The following is a 15,066-nucleotide window of genomic DNA, read 5'->3' on the forward strand; positions in this document are numbered from 1 at the left end:
CAATTGCAAAATTACTCAGCATACTGAAACAACATCCATCATGCTGCAACCACTTTCACAAAATTTACTCAGTAAGCCTATGTTAAAGATTCTGATATGTAAAAAGCTTAAAAAAACCCAAAACACATAATGGGGTGTAAAATGACTTTCACTAAGACATATGTACAGATAATGTAAACCATACTTTTCGTTACTACTACCTGACACAGGGTTTGGGTAAGTTATTGCATACAAGTGACATTACAATACCTGGGAATCCCTGAAGTACATTTCATACTGCTGAATCATCTGCCTGCTGATCATACTTCCATGATACACTACAACATTAAGGTCAGTCCACGTGCGAAATTCTCTTTCCCAGTTTGTTATAGTGGAAAGCGGAGCTATAATCAGAAAAGGCCCTCTTATACCAGCCAGGAGGATTTCATAGAGGAATGTAATTGACTGAATGGTTTTGCCAAGACCCATTTCATCTGCTAAAATGCAATTTCGCCTGAAAGTAAAATATATTTATTTGTTATTAGCATCAAAGAAAATACAGACACTAAAGCTGTTACTCAAACGGACAATTTATAAAAACAAAGCTCAAATATACCAGTTTAAAACAATAGTCAAAACTGAGGCACTGTGAAAGTGTTTGCAAATGTTCCCTCGTTACGGTGAAAGAATGAACTCGGTACACAAAACCACAAGCTTTCAATCATGTTTAGCACTAGCAAAACCTGAGAATGGAATGTTCCATGAGGTGCTCCTAGAAAATTATTCCAGAAGCATTCTTTTGGGACTACATCTGCCCTAATTAAAGGAATTAATCAGATTTTGTACATGTACACTCACCTTGACAAAACTTCTACCAATTAATGAAGATTCCATCAAAGTCACACATGGAAAGTATCCCAGCTACGCTCACATAAAAGGAGTGCATTATAGCATCACTGACAAATTTCCCCTCATTTCCAAAACTGAGGCAGTCGCACATAACCAAATTACTACATGAAGTACCACTAGGTGCTCACCCTCAGCCATACATTCCAGCACAGATGTTCACACAGCTATGTAGTGCTTGACTGAGAATTAAACCAAAATTTTCTTTTGCAGATCATGAAACTGTATGGTAAAATGGTATGTTTGTTGACATAATCTCTATAAAGGACAGGCAACTGATATTTTGGAAATAAAGCAAGCAGGAAGATTCAGGAATATAAATCCAACTTAGATACAGAGAAAATACACAGCTCTGAAAAAAATCTTGAAAGTTATATTCCTGTTAATACATCGTAGTATTAATGAACAAAAGTCAACTTTAGCTTACAATACAGAAAACACAATTATTTACTAGCCTTATTTCTGAAGACAGGTAACTTTATTTGAAATACATATTAATTCTAGAAATCATTTTGAAAGATGCAAGCGTTTCCCCATTGTTCCAAAAATTCTGAAAGCTTGTATTTGATGGAAGTTGCTTTTTGTTTTAATTTCCTCATAGCCATTGAAAATTTATTTCTAGTTAGGTTAGTTTTATTCTTTTTAGATTTGTTTTTTGTTATTCTTGTTGACAAAAACATACTTGTACACCCCAAGGAAGAGAAATTTGTTTTTTTCCAGCTACACCCTTTTAGCTATAAGCAGAGAAGTCAAGATAAATTTAGTTAAAACAGTATTCATGCCCAGTAACAGTGATTCACTCCATATGGTTTAAAATGTACATTAAAAAACATTCCAAGCATATACCTATTGTACCAGTTGAACAGGAGCCAGTTAAGTCCTTCCAGTTGATATTCCCTGAGCTGATTGCCATTTTTATATTCCCTGGACTGTTCTATCTTCTTCCAGGAGTTTGGAGGTGGTCGGTCCTTTAAGGGAAAGATTAATACATGTGCAAGTTGGTACACACTTTACTTTTTCCAAAACATTTTAACCCACTATTTCCTCAGTGTAACAATTCAGATTTAGAACGTAATTATTCAACCTTAAAACTGGGAAGGTATCATTGTTAACATTACTTACTAATTACTAGTCTGCAGAAACCTGAAATTTGTATTTATTTGTCTATATAAATGAATACTTCTAAAAGTAACTGGAGACTATATAATAATAATATCAAGCAACTGATCTCTAAAACTAAGCATACAAATAGCTTGGCACTGCTAATTTGAAACACTAAGTCATTTATATGAGAAGCTTCAAGAATATATGAAGTTTCACTTTGGAAGCTCTAAGAACAGCTCTAAGAGCCAACTGAGTATTTGGGACTACCAAAATCCCCGAAGTCTAAGTAACTCTGGATGCTGATGCCACCGTCCTGAAGCAGTTTGGGCAATCTACACTGAGTTACTGTGATCCCTTTCCTTTCAGCACTTGCCCTGGTCACTGCTTATCACTCCACCTCACAGTTAGCCAACTCAAGAAGCCAACACCAGGAATACAAAAAAGTAGACTTGTGTGTGGTTTAGTTCTCTGAATCGATTTCACCAAGGGATCAGACGAAAGACAGTTACCAGCATACGCAGGATCATGATACAAAGGACATGACAAAACAGACTGTATCAAGGTATATCATCTTAATGTCCCTAGCAAGCTAAAGGAAAGCTGACAGGTTATGTATTAAAAAAAACCCCCAAACATATATACACACACAAGTTCCCAAGCCTGGAGACTCAACAGGCTAGCAATTAGCTTAGCAGGCAACTTGACAGAGAAATCATGATGTTTTTGACTGATACTAGATAGGATTCCATCAGAAAACACCTCTCTTTGGATAGCTTCTGCATCCCAATGTGAACAAACTCACACATTCAAGCAAAATATTTTTAGTAAAAGCTTTTCTGATCAGCTGTACTTCCCCCCCTGCTACATGTCTCGGTGTTTATAAAAGCTTGAATTCACTCTAGACTCACATGGCCTTATCTAGCAGCTCTGAATTTTAGTTTTTGATTTTGTATCTCTCTATTGCCAACATCAGCATCACCTGACACAAGGTCTCAGTGCAGCAGTAGCTGTCCCTCCCCAGCAGCTGTGGCTTCCTCCCCTCACCCACAAGCAACCATCTGTCCACTCCCCCACACCAGGAGCAGCCACGCTCCTGCTTGCAGGGCTGCAGTCAGCAAATACTTTCTTGTACTTGCTGGAGCCTGGAACAAAAAAATACTTGTTGCTGATGCTAAGATGACTGTCAGTTGTACAGCTGCACTTTAATAATCTTATTCTCTCAAAGACAAATATGGTAAACAGAGAGGTATAAAAGCCCTTCTTCCCACATGCCAAAATGGCAGGATTTTAAATAAATACTAGAAAAATGAACTAAATATAATATGAAGACATTAATTGTGACTACTGTCATTATCTGTAGATGGAAAAACCATTAAAATAAAATCCAAAGCCTACAAATTAAAACACTGTGCATATTCAGTTCTGTAAAATAAGTAAGTTAGAACAAGTGTTGTACTACACCACACGGGACACATCTTACTCTGACAATGACACACACGACTTAAAATAGAACTATTTTGTTTTCTCCTGCTCTATGAGACAGAAGATTGATAATTTAAAGATAAAACACATTTCCTTATTACATGTATTTTTCTTCCTTTCAGCTAGCCCTTTATGACAAGAAAAATAAAAGCAGGAAGTAATTACGGAATCTGTTTGACAGATCTCATTTGCCAATTTCCTTCAGTGCTGAGGCACAAGACTTAACTCTGTTCTCTCTAACAGGATGTTTATACTTCATTCTGTTTTCTCCTCGTCTTAATGGTGTTTAGATTCTGTGAAAGCCAGTTTCAATGTGTTGCTCATCACTCAGAAGCTCAGAAATTTATAGCACTTTATATTTTTTCCTAAACAAAAACTTTAATTTTTTTTAAGAGTAACAAATTAGATGAGAATATTTATCTATACCTACCTGAAAATATTATTTTTCCTAGGTAACAAAGGTAGCAGATCCTTTACACAGAATGTCAATAAGCCTTATGTTTTAACACAAAAGTTTAAAGTTGGAAAAACCAAATCCCATTTGTCAAGACAGACAAGTAAATTGGGTATAATTTTACCAATCTCCTTGAGTCAGGCCTGGAAGCTTGCAACTGTTCAAATTCTTCTATTTTTGCTTGATCTACATCTTCTTTCAGCTCCCACGTACTGTCTTCATATGGCAACGAACACCATTTTACTAAATAGTAAATAACAGGCTGCAGAAGAAAATTCTGAATGTTATCAGCTTTTAATTTAGTATACAGACTGTTAATATGCCTTACTATTTGAGTAGCTAGCTTACATGCGAGCTGGAAACAAAAGCACATTTCATACTTTCAAAAATGGTCGGTGTAGATTCTTGTTATCTACCTACTTACCCTTGGATTCTCATACTCTACCACTTGTTGCAGACCCTTGGAGTACTTTTCAATCCCACTTACCCACAAGTAAATCTTAGTCTTAGGAAAGATAAATTACTACATTTGTGATGTTTGTGGAAATGGTGCGGCAGGGCAGAATTAACTACAGAGGTTAACTACAGAGTTGCTACTGAGAACATTTCCTCTGCTCTCCAAATGAGGCTACCTAAGCCTAAAGCAAAGAGCTTGAGAAAGTTCCTAAAACAGAGGTCTTCTCAACAAAATTGAAAGCTTTACAGGTCTGCTGGGCAACATATATAAAAATTTAGGAAAAGTCTCAAAAGATGGAACCAAAGCAGATTATTTTATTTAGATTCAGTAAATAAATATTTAAAAACCAAATAAAAAGTCATCTTTCAAGAAGCTGGGGGAAAGTCTTATGACAACACCACATTTTTTCCATAAGTGTAATGATGACAAATCTGCTGCATACAACGAAAAGCAATTTTAACCCTCAACCCTGCTTTAGGAAGATTAATGCAGAAATCACTGGGTAAAAGTCTGCTCATTTTACTATCTAGAAGAACAGAATAAGTATCATAGCTATTCCAACAGCCTTAATCAACAACTTTGTCAGTCTTTGTTCTCTGCTTGCCTCAGACTCTTTGTGAATTTTGGCAATTTATTTGCTTGATTTGCTTTTCTGTTTTCTTTTTTTTTTTAATTTTCTAATCCCATGTTTGGGTTCTTTAATAGCTTTCCAGAAGAGGTACTTTAAATTAAAAAAAGGTTTTTGATAAATACAGAGGGAAAGGTCCACTAGTAGCTATCAAAACACCTCACCATCACTGGTTGCCTAAAACCTAGGGACAGAGTTAGAGAGGAAGAGGGAACCACCACTGCACTGCCTTGTTGTGCCTTTTTCAGCAGTGACCCCTTGTCACTATCAGAGAGACAGGACAGTACATGGGATCAGCCTTTTGTCTGAACTCACAAGGGCAATTATCAAACCTCACATTTATGTCAGTAACTACCTAAGCTTTATCTACTATGACCTATTGTCCTGGTTTTGGCTGGGATAGAGTTAATTTTCTTCCTAGTAGCTGGTATAGTGCTGTGTTCTGGATTTAGTAGGAGAATAATATTGGTAACACACTGATGTTTTAGTTGCTGCTAAGCAGTGCTTATACTAGTCGAGAACTTTTCAGCCTTCCATGCTCTGCCAGGTGCACAAGAAGCTGGGAGGGGGCACAGCCAGGACAGCTGACCCAAACTGGACAAAGGGGTATTCCATACCATACGACGTCATGCTCACTACAGAAACTGGGGGAGCTGGCCAGGGAGCAGCAATTGCTGCTTCGGGATGGACTGGGCATCGGTCAGTGGGTGGTGAGCAATTGCACTGTGCATCACTTGTTTCGTACATTCTTTTATCATTATATTTTCTTTTCCTCTGCTGTCCTATTAAACTGTATTTATCTCAACCCACGGGTTTTACTCCCCCCCCCCAATTCTCTCTCCCATCCACTGAGGGGGGGGGTGGGGGGTGGGAAGGGAGGGTGAGCAAGCAGCTGTGTGGTGCTTAGTTGCCAACTGGGGTTAAACCACAACACCTATTAATACTAATAAAAATATAAGCCATTGAACTCTGATTTCTATTTCAAAATACATGGCTAGCATAGGAAACGACAGGATTGTCATGTCTCATTAGAAATATTATTGAAGCTTAAAATCATTAAGGTGTTACTCTGAAATCTGCTACAATTACAATTATCAAACACTACTTGGAGGTGTACCTTCTTGACTTGCTTTAAGATATATTTACCTCGCCAGTGTCCTTATCTTCACAAAGAGATACTTCTAATACCCGGTCTACTTCAACATAGTCAGGATTAAAAGGTTCTTCTTCCATCTGCAATGCAAGATTAATAAAACCAGTAGATAGGCAAAAAAAAGCTGCTATATGCTAAGACTTGGTCTCATTGTACACAAAATGAATCTGGCAGCTGGAAACTATTGAGGCTTTTGCACATCCCCCCCCCCCTTTTTTTTTTTTGGCAACTGGCACTTAAGAGGGATCTGACATTAGATTAGAAAATGCAGTCATTTAGGGATAAAGTGCTGACAGTAGACAAACTAGCCATACTAACATAATCTTTCCCTCCTTACCACTTTTAAGTAGTTACCCAAACAATCTCAATTTTAAACCATGCAAGTCAGGTTAGTTCAGTGACTCCAGAAGACTTGTTCTTAAAATTACATTAAACAAACAACCCCCTACTGCAACCAAAAACTCAACCCCAATGGCTAATTTTTACTTCTCAATATTCAGCTGTTCTATTTAAAAGCAAACTATTAATCACAATTTTACAAGGAAAAAAAAAGCTTATTTAACTGTATACTTCATACTCACATCTGCAAAAAAGTGAGCTCTTTGTGCTTGCCGTAGTTTGAATCGTTTTATTTTCTGCTGGATTCTTTTATCTTTTAAAAGCTGTTGTTCTGTGGCCCACTCACAGTGGAGATAAGAGCTAAAATTACAGAGATTAACATTAACATATTAGTGAAAGAACACTAACATATTAGTGAAAGCAAAAGCTTACTATTTTTAATATACAGTTAAAATAATATATTTTATAAACCAGAATTTCACTCAAAAAAGAACATTTTATCATTTAAGACAGAATTCACTGTAAAGATCAAAGATTTATTCCTCCAAATAAGCATCTTACAGCATTTAGTTAAGGCAGTGTTTTTGGGCTAGGACCCATAGAAGTCTATGGATTCACGAATTTCTTTCATGTGTCCTAAGAAGAGAAACAAGCGTATTTAAAGTGAGCTTAAATAAATCGAGTTTAAAATCTGACAGCTCTATCAGAAAAATACCCAGAGATATAAAGTACTTAGTATACTGGATCTAACTTTTTCATGTACTTCATGTGAACATCTCTTCACAGGTACTGCTGAACTATACAGCTGAGCCCATTAAAAGATCAGTGAGGAGCATCAGAGCCCATGGCATAAAGGAACATGCCATCAGATTGGGCTGGGAGAGAAGCACAAAGTAACAGAGTCGAAGGAAGAAGGCATGAGCACCGGTAGCTACACCATCTAACTGCACTCCAAGTGAGCCTTTCTGAAATTAGACTGGTTTGACAGAAGTACATATATTTCTTCCTCACACCTTTTTAATATATTTTCATCACTTCTTAAGCTTTCTGAAGATATGCTAGAAATAAAGAAGAGCTATTGCTGGGTATTACTCATTCTCGGATGAAAAGACAGACTTTACCCTTTCAGAAAACAAGAGCTAAATGGTCTCCAGAAACATGTGAATCCAGAGTCTCAAAAAAAATGACATTTATTAGCAAGAATCTCATGAAATTACTCACATATGTAAAATGAAAAATCTGCTTGCATTTTCAACATCAAGAACTGAGTAGTGACAGAAAGATAGGTATGAAATTAAAATAGGAAAATATGGAAAAAGTTTTCTTCTTCATTCTTTTTTTATTTCCTGCTTCTGATGTAAAATAATGTCTATCGCTAGAAGTTTTTTTCTTTTTAAAACAGTAAGACCAACTCCTACATCAACCATTCCTAAATGTATGACACAATCTAATTTAGGTTCACAAAACAGCTCTGATTTAAATTAATGAAATTAAAATTAGCCTCAGGCATGTAGCCCCTGCTGAATTTAATAAATGTGTCTTCTCTAAAAATTCTATTTTTTTGGCAATAATGGCTGTCAGCTTATTGGTCAGTGTTGGTTTCACAATACTGATAATTTTGAAGTTATTACTAACAATATAATGCAGATTCTTAGCAATTTTAAGATTAAATTTGTAAATAAAAATCTCAAAAGATGACAAAATCTAGTTATAAGTAATCTTCAAACATTACAAAACTTTAGTACATGAATATGGTACTTATTTCAGTCAACACCTCCAATGAAACAACTTTTTAATACTTACTAGTTCTTGTATTTTACAAAAAACTCTTCTGTTTCTACTGTCATCCCAGCAGATATCTAGGAAAGGAAATTCAGGGGAAATGTAAAATGTAAAAATAAAATACAACCCCCTTTTTCAAATAAGCAACTTTATCCCATGACAATCACTTACTTCTTTCTTTATTACCCTGGAGGATAAGATTTTGTCTACAATTGCTGCATCTTCTTCACTTGGGTTTTCCTATAAATGCAGGAAAACAACGACATAAATTGCAGTAAATGCCCTCTCTTCAAAACTGATCAGGCTTAAAACAGGAAAACAATGACATTATAAATTTCAGTAAATGCCCTCTCTTCAAACTCATCAGGCTTAAAACCTTCAAACACAAGTGGCTTGTTAAAAGATCAACAATAAAGGTGAATTTGACGTCTACCAGTAGCATTCTCTTAACATTCTCATAGCAGTCTGGGAGTAAATTTAAAATCCAGGTCTATATCCTGAGAGAAATACATACAAAAGTACAGTACGCCTGGCACTTCCAAAGAGCATCAGATGCAATGCTCACCTGCCAAACACACTTATAGTGCAAGCAATGGTGATTCTGATGCTTTCCAGACACAGACTCACTGTGAATGCCCTGCTGGGTTGATCTGATGCAGCGGACATACCCAGAATTTCATTATACAGATATGGAGAAATAAGAACTCTGGCAGACAGGTTAAAAAAAAAATTAATAAAACAAAACCAGCATGTGTCAAACTCAATTTAATAGATCTGCTCTGAACATAGATAACAAATGTGCTGTGGAATCAGGCAGACAAGGTTGTGTCTGGGAATTCCAGCAGGGCTTAGGTGTGACACAGATATGGGTTTACTTAGCTCTGCCAAGACTGAAGCTGTGGTTCCAGAGATAAAGAGCCAATCTTTAAAGGTTGCTTCCAATAAAAAGTCACCTACCTTCCTTGTCTGATTTGTTCCCAATCATACTATCCTTCTCCTTCCCTTACAACTTTGGCATTCCTTCAAACATCTCACAAACACTTTTTTCCCCGTTTCTTTCCTGCCACTTTATTTACCTAGAATGGCTCAACAGTAAGTTTGAGTACCAGAGCTGACACAAGTTAAACAGTGAAGTGTAAACCTGAAGCAGGGGGTGGGGGGGAAGGGAGGAGTATTCTTTTTAAAAATCTCAGTAAGCAGAGATCCCCATAAGCTCAATTAATTTTATACTTCTGAAAGTCACGATAATATTAGCATACAGCTTTTTCATACGCCTACACAGTGTAAAACATTATTTGAGATATACCTGTCCTTAAGTCTTATCCTTACCCTTAAGTTCAGTTAAGTCAATGATTTTTCTGTTATAGAAAAGAAAAAAATAGTAATAGCCATTTCTTCTAGTTTTCAAGATCTTAGCAAGATGTTACGTTAAATAAACTATGGCTTAGTAATAATAATGTATTCCTTCCAAGTTACGAGCCTTATTCACTGAACTACTTGAGACAAATGGGAAGTTCCCACTACAGACCAAGCCAGTTTTTACTTACCACAAATAATTGTAAAGGCTGTTCAGCAGGTAAAGGGGCAGAATTCTTTTTGATTTTCACAGAAACTTTAGCTTCTTCTTCTGATTGTTTTCCTTCTTCGGCATATTTTTTCCTTTTAACTTGACGATTTGATCTTCTCTTCTACATGCAGGAGAATAAAAATAGGTTTTACCAAAATCTTACTCTAACATGAACTGCAAGGTTTGGGACACTCTAAGCAATACTTTAGCTATATCTAAAACAAAAGGCCAAAATTTGATAGAAAACATGAAGCATGTGTATCACAGAGGGACAGAAGTAGCCATATACTATTTTTGATCAATTAATTTTTTTTTTTTTTCCTGTTTCATATAACCATTTGATACTTTTATTTTTAGAGTTCAAAAGCAAACATGGAACAATATTTCCAGGGTATGGGAACAAAGCTAATATATAACAGATCTCCCATAAGCATCAGTATTTCAACAGCAATTTCATAATGCAGTATAACAGCAGTGTGTTACTGTCCAATTCAAGAATCTGAATGAAAGATACAAAATATGCTGAAGTATCTCTGCTAAACAGTGTTATATAAAAAATTACGAAGATTTTCATTAGATCATATTGGTCAGATTGCTGATGAAGTCTGATCTGATGGCTACTAAAGTTTGTTGCTTTGTTAATGTATTTGTTTTCTCCTCCACCTTAATCGAGCTTGTTTAACAGCAGCATTTGGCTTGCTTTGTGGTTTCTCTCCCTAATCTTCCACTCCTGTTTCTGCAAGAATCTGAGGACAAGTTCCAGCTGGAGAAATCATGTTCAGTCTAAGAAAATAATTCCTTCTCACTCACTGTTTAAGTTTTAAATACTTAGATTATTAGGATATTGCATATCCTTTCCACCCCTCAGTACCAATATATGAGACACTGCGTATTTAACCATAAGATTAATTTGTAAATCCATTGGACAAATAATGATAGCAGAATCAAACTAGTCAGATAACATTTGAAAACAGTGCAATCTGCTTTAGAGAACTGATCATCACAAAAATAAAATCAGCAAAGTAAAACAGTCTCTATAAAATGAATTAATTATATTGAGCTACACAGCAAAGCATATTTTTGTTTAGGAAAAGCCACTGCTGCTTCTAATACACTGTAGTAATCAGTCGGGAGAAGAACAAGTTGAGAATTGAACAAAAACCAAAATCCTGTGGTCATACTGGCTTCTGCAGAGCCGATATTAAGTAACAGTAAGACTGCAGCACAGGAACTTTCTTCCTGACTGTTGAATTCAGCCCTTGGTGTGGCTGGTATCTGGTAAAAGACTTAGCTATACTTCAACAACTACATTGCAAGTATTTTAGTAAGGTAGAGTAGTAACACTACATATACAGTAAAAATCAAAGAATAGGCATCACCATTCTTCTGGAGAAGCTGGGACAGTGCATATATGAAACCATTCAATCAGCTTTCCACAATAATGTAGCCAGATTAGCTAGTCTTCAATAAAAAGTGAGTGTGTGCGGGGTGGGGTGTTAGCACAAAAAGAAACTTCAGATTTAAACAGACACATTAATGTGACATAAAACATCACATTATAGTTAAATCAACAATAGTTTGCTGACAGAAGCAGATTTTTTTTTTTAAATGCCAGCTAATAGGAGCAATGCAAATTATGTATGAATTAGGAAAAGAAGAATTAAGAATCAGGTTCAAGTTTCACTCATTAAGTATTTGTTGAATTTTTCAAAACCTAATGAGGCATTAACTGGCATTTTCAGTCCTTCTCACTATGTCTTTTCCTAAAGTATGAAATGATTAACAAAACATCACAGATGTATGTTCTCCAACATATTAATATATAACCCGAGTTGTTTGAAAAAAACACTGTATTTCCCTGAGCTGAGAAGCATGGTCACAAACAAATGCTCTAAGGCACAAAATACAGTAGTACCACACATTTTTCCGAGAAATAACATATTTAAGGAAGACATTTACTGTGAAACTAAGCATACAAAATGAATTAGGGGAAAAAAAAGGCCTAAAATTGCCCTCCAGAGCTTAGAAACAGACACCTATTTGCAACAGGAAAAGAAAACCATGACAATGTTTGAAAACTAGAGAGAGAATGAAGTAATGAAGTAAAGCAACTTATGTCTTTCCTGTTATGCTTCTCCCAAACTCCTTCAGGGATAGATGGGGCAGTGCTGTGACATTCTGCAGTATAATTGTTTTCTACCCCATGTCACCTCTTATTGTCTCTACCCTCTGTTCCTTTCACGCCAGGATCATGTGATTTGTTGATACTCCCTGTCTATCCACACTAGAATTGAAGATGACCCTTGTCATGCTAAAAATCAAATATCCAAAAAAACAAAAGCAATGAGAAAAAAAGAAATAATCTTCAGTCTTTTGTATTATACTTGTTGGCCTACAAGTTTATACCTATCTGATTACAGAACACTATGCATAAGTGACAGTACTTCCGAACCTGCTTTCATCTCCTTCCATGTACTAAATGGACTTTCTATACCAAGACAAATTCCCTGAGAAATAATTTCATGTTCCCTTCCAGTTAACCTTTACCTAAGACAAGCTATCACTTAAGTTAATAAAAAGTCATTCTGATAAATGGCTTCTGATCCTTTTTTTCCCCCAGCATTATCATCTGTGAAATACTAAAGGTCAACTCAGATCTCGTAATTGTTTTCTGACACTGTCATCAAATAATGCAATTAATTTTTACTCAACACCACCTTATTTTGAATACTGATTTCATCTCTGTGGATGAAATTGCCACAGGATAAAACCCTGTGCATTTCCAGCATATAACCTTACTTTTTATGGAGCTTGCCCTAAAGCAAGGAAGTCATAATTGTTCCTAACATACGCATGAATAGGATATAATCTCTTACAAACAGTTCATACTTCTTTGTGCATAAGTTTTGTAAATAATTAGCTATGCTACTATTATACCAGGGCAATCTATGAAAAAATTGCAGAAAGTTGCAAGGGAGATATTCCTCAAGGGAACAACTCCACCACTTTAATTCTTGATCTGGCACTTCCTTCAGAAGTATTCCACAAACAAATAGAGCCTATCAGCATATTGATCATTTCTCCCTTCAGATCCAACACTGCAAGAAACCAATTCTTTCAGTTTCTACAGAAGCAGAACTCAGAAAAAACAGTAAAGTTTGAAATGAGCCTTTTAAATGTTCTCAAAGAGCCAGTTTCACTAATAAATGTCCCTTCTATTAGGCAATCTCTGCATTTTTCCCCCACAAAGTCAGCCAAAGTAAGGATCAGGTCTAACTGCCAGCTCAACAGGTGAGTACTGACAGTCTCAAATCTATGGACTTCTGTACTGAAATGAAACAGATACAAGCAGGGCACTGATGTCCCATTACAGAAACAGGACTCTAACCTGTAGGATTTTCTGATTTTCAGCTGAGGAAAGTAGTTGATAATAAGGTTCTACTTATAGAGATATAGACAGCAGTGAGAAAGTAACCATCACTGTGTCAAAAGGAGACTTTTTGGAGAGAGGGGGGAAAAGACCTGTAGAATAACAACACACACAAATTTAAAAGGGAAAAATTCTAACTACTTACCTGTGAGTCTTCATCTTTCAATGGCCGCTGCGGAGTCTGCTTAGCATCAGACAATTCATCTGAAGATTCATTTTTTCTTTTCTGCTTCTTACCCAGTGTGATGATTAGCTTTCTGTTAGGAAAAAAACCCAACATCTAAATGAATGCCATATACTAGTCTACTTAACTTCAAGATTAAAAATAACACCACATCTACTAGCAAGTCCCATCTTCTCCTTCACATAAAACTCGGGAAGCACCACTGTCTGAAAAATTAAAAATATGTCTCTTTACAGTTGACAGTATTTTCTACTACTGTTACTGAGTTTCTCTACAAGCAAGCAGCTACCTTACTATCACAAATGCCTCTGTATCACACATGTTTTGAGCCTATAAATGAGCAAGAGATGCAAAATCCACCATTTAAACTGACAATGGTAAACTATACAAAGTTAGCATAAATACCATCTGCAGATGATGACAGTAAATGATTTATCATAAACAATTTATCATTGCAAAATATATATTCTCTTATTTTTACTCAAAAAAATTAGCTATGGACAACAATCTAAAATCATTCAAAGCTGTCTGACATGCAAAAGTTTTATGTTTAGTAAGTCATTCAATGGTGAAAATGAGGGAATTGCATGAATCCTTTTTGCCCTTTTAAAAAAAAAAGTAAAAAAAGAGAATCTGTATTCAAAACCCAGTAGTTTTATCTGTAAGAAATCTCAGAACCTCTCAGAATACGTTAAGAACCAACATTGTGCTGAATAAATTCATTAAATTCTAATGAACAAGCACCAATTATTTCTTTGTTCAGATTTAAAGGTTACACTGTAAATGATAATACCAATTCATCTGATTTGTTTTCAACTAAAGGGTGTCAAAATATTTATTTTTTTATATTTGAAATGTGCCAAATACTCCTCTTTAAATATGTTTTCAGTGGCATAATTGCAGAATGATGACAAACTATCAAAAAAAAAATCACAGATGAAGAGCTGTCCTAAAACATATATTTTATATAGTATCTAATCATCAGATCCGTGTAATAGAAAATGAGGTAACTGTTCCAGCATACAAGCCTCTTCTGCCATTCTACGGAACAAATGAAACACAAGACACTAGTCTTTATACAGACAATCCAAATTATTTTACACCAAAGTAGCATCAAATATATTGGCCACCTGAAAAACCCCTGATGAGAAGGTAGTGGTTGAAACACTTGTATCTCATTTGCTTCTCTTTGCAAGTGTCCAAATAAGAGAACTATCACATATTTACTACGTCCAAACCAACAGTCCACAACGAAAATTAAAATCTTAAACTACCAAAACACTATGGATAGTTTAAGCAACATGGCTTACAAAAGATTAGAAGCACATTTTAAGAAGCAATTAACATTTCCATTGGTTTTCAATATTTAACCACTAGGTATGTTCAGTGGAAAGGTTAAAAAAAAAGTAAAGGAAACATTTTCCACTCCCATATTTTTTACTTCTCGTATGAAGTGAATAGCACTGGCAAATGCATGTTGAAATTAAGCTGCAGTAAGCTCAATCACAAATCTGCTTGTTCACAGAGCTGCTTCTTCAAAAGTAAATTCTGGTCCTCAAAGCCCTTGCTTTTCATTAGGTGTTCTCAGATAATTATTCCTT

General features: G+C 35.7%; 1 protein-coding gene across 7 annotated transcripts in view; it reads right to left on the minus strand.

The window, feature by feature from the left end:
- CHD9 (chromodomain helicase DNA binding protein 9) overlaps positions 1–15,066 on the minus strand; it is a 102,143-nt gene that overhangs the window by 33,862 nt on the left and 53,215 nt on the right. For all 7 annotated transcript variants that reach the window (XM_072871927.1, XM_072871928.1, XM_072871925.1 and 4 more), the window contains 9 exons: positions 13,427–13,538; positions 9,832–9,972; positions 8,456–8,524; positions 8,306–8,361; positions 6,745–6,862; positions 6,157–6,243; positions 4,050–4,187; positions 1,732–1,853; positions 250–493 (listed from right to left, as the gene is read on the minus strand). In XM_072871927.1, coding sequence (XP_072728028.1) covers positions 250–493; positions 1,732–1,853; positions 4,050–4,187; positions 6,157–6,243; positions 6,745–6,862; positions 8,306–8,361; positions 8,456–8,524; positions 9,832–9,972; positions 13,427–13,538 — 1,087 coding nt within the window. The remainder of the gene's footprint in view (positions 1–249; positions 494–1,731; positions 1,854–4,049; positions 4,188–6,156; positions 6,244–6,744; positions 6,863–8,305; positions 8,362–8,455; positions 8,525–9,831; positions 9,973–13,426; positions 13,539–15,066) is intronic.

The sequence above is a fragment of the Ciconia boyciana genome, chromosome 9 (assembly GCF_034638445.1).
Source record: "Ciconia boyciana chromosome 9, ASM3463844v1, whole genome shotgun sequence".
NCBI classification, from domain to species: Eukaryota; Metazoa; Chordata; class Aves; order Ciconiiformes; family Ciconiidae; genus Ciconia; species Ciconia boyciana.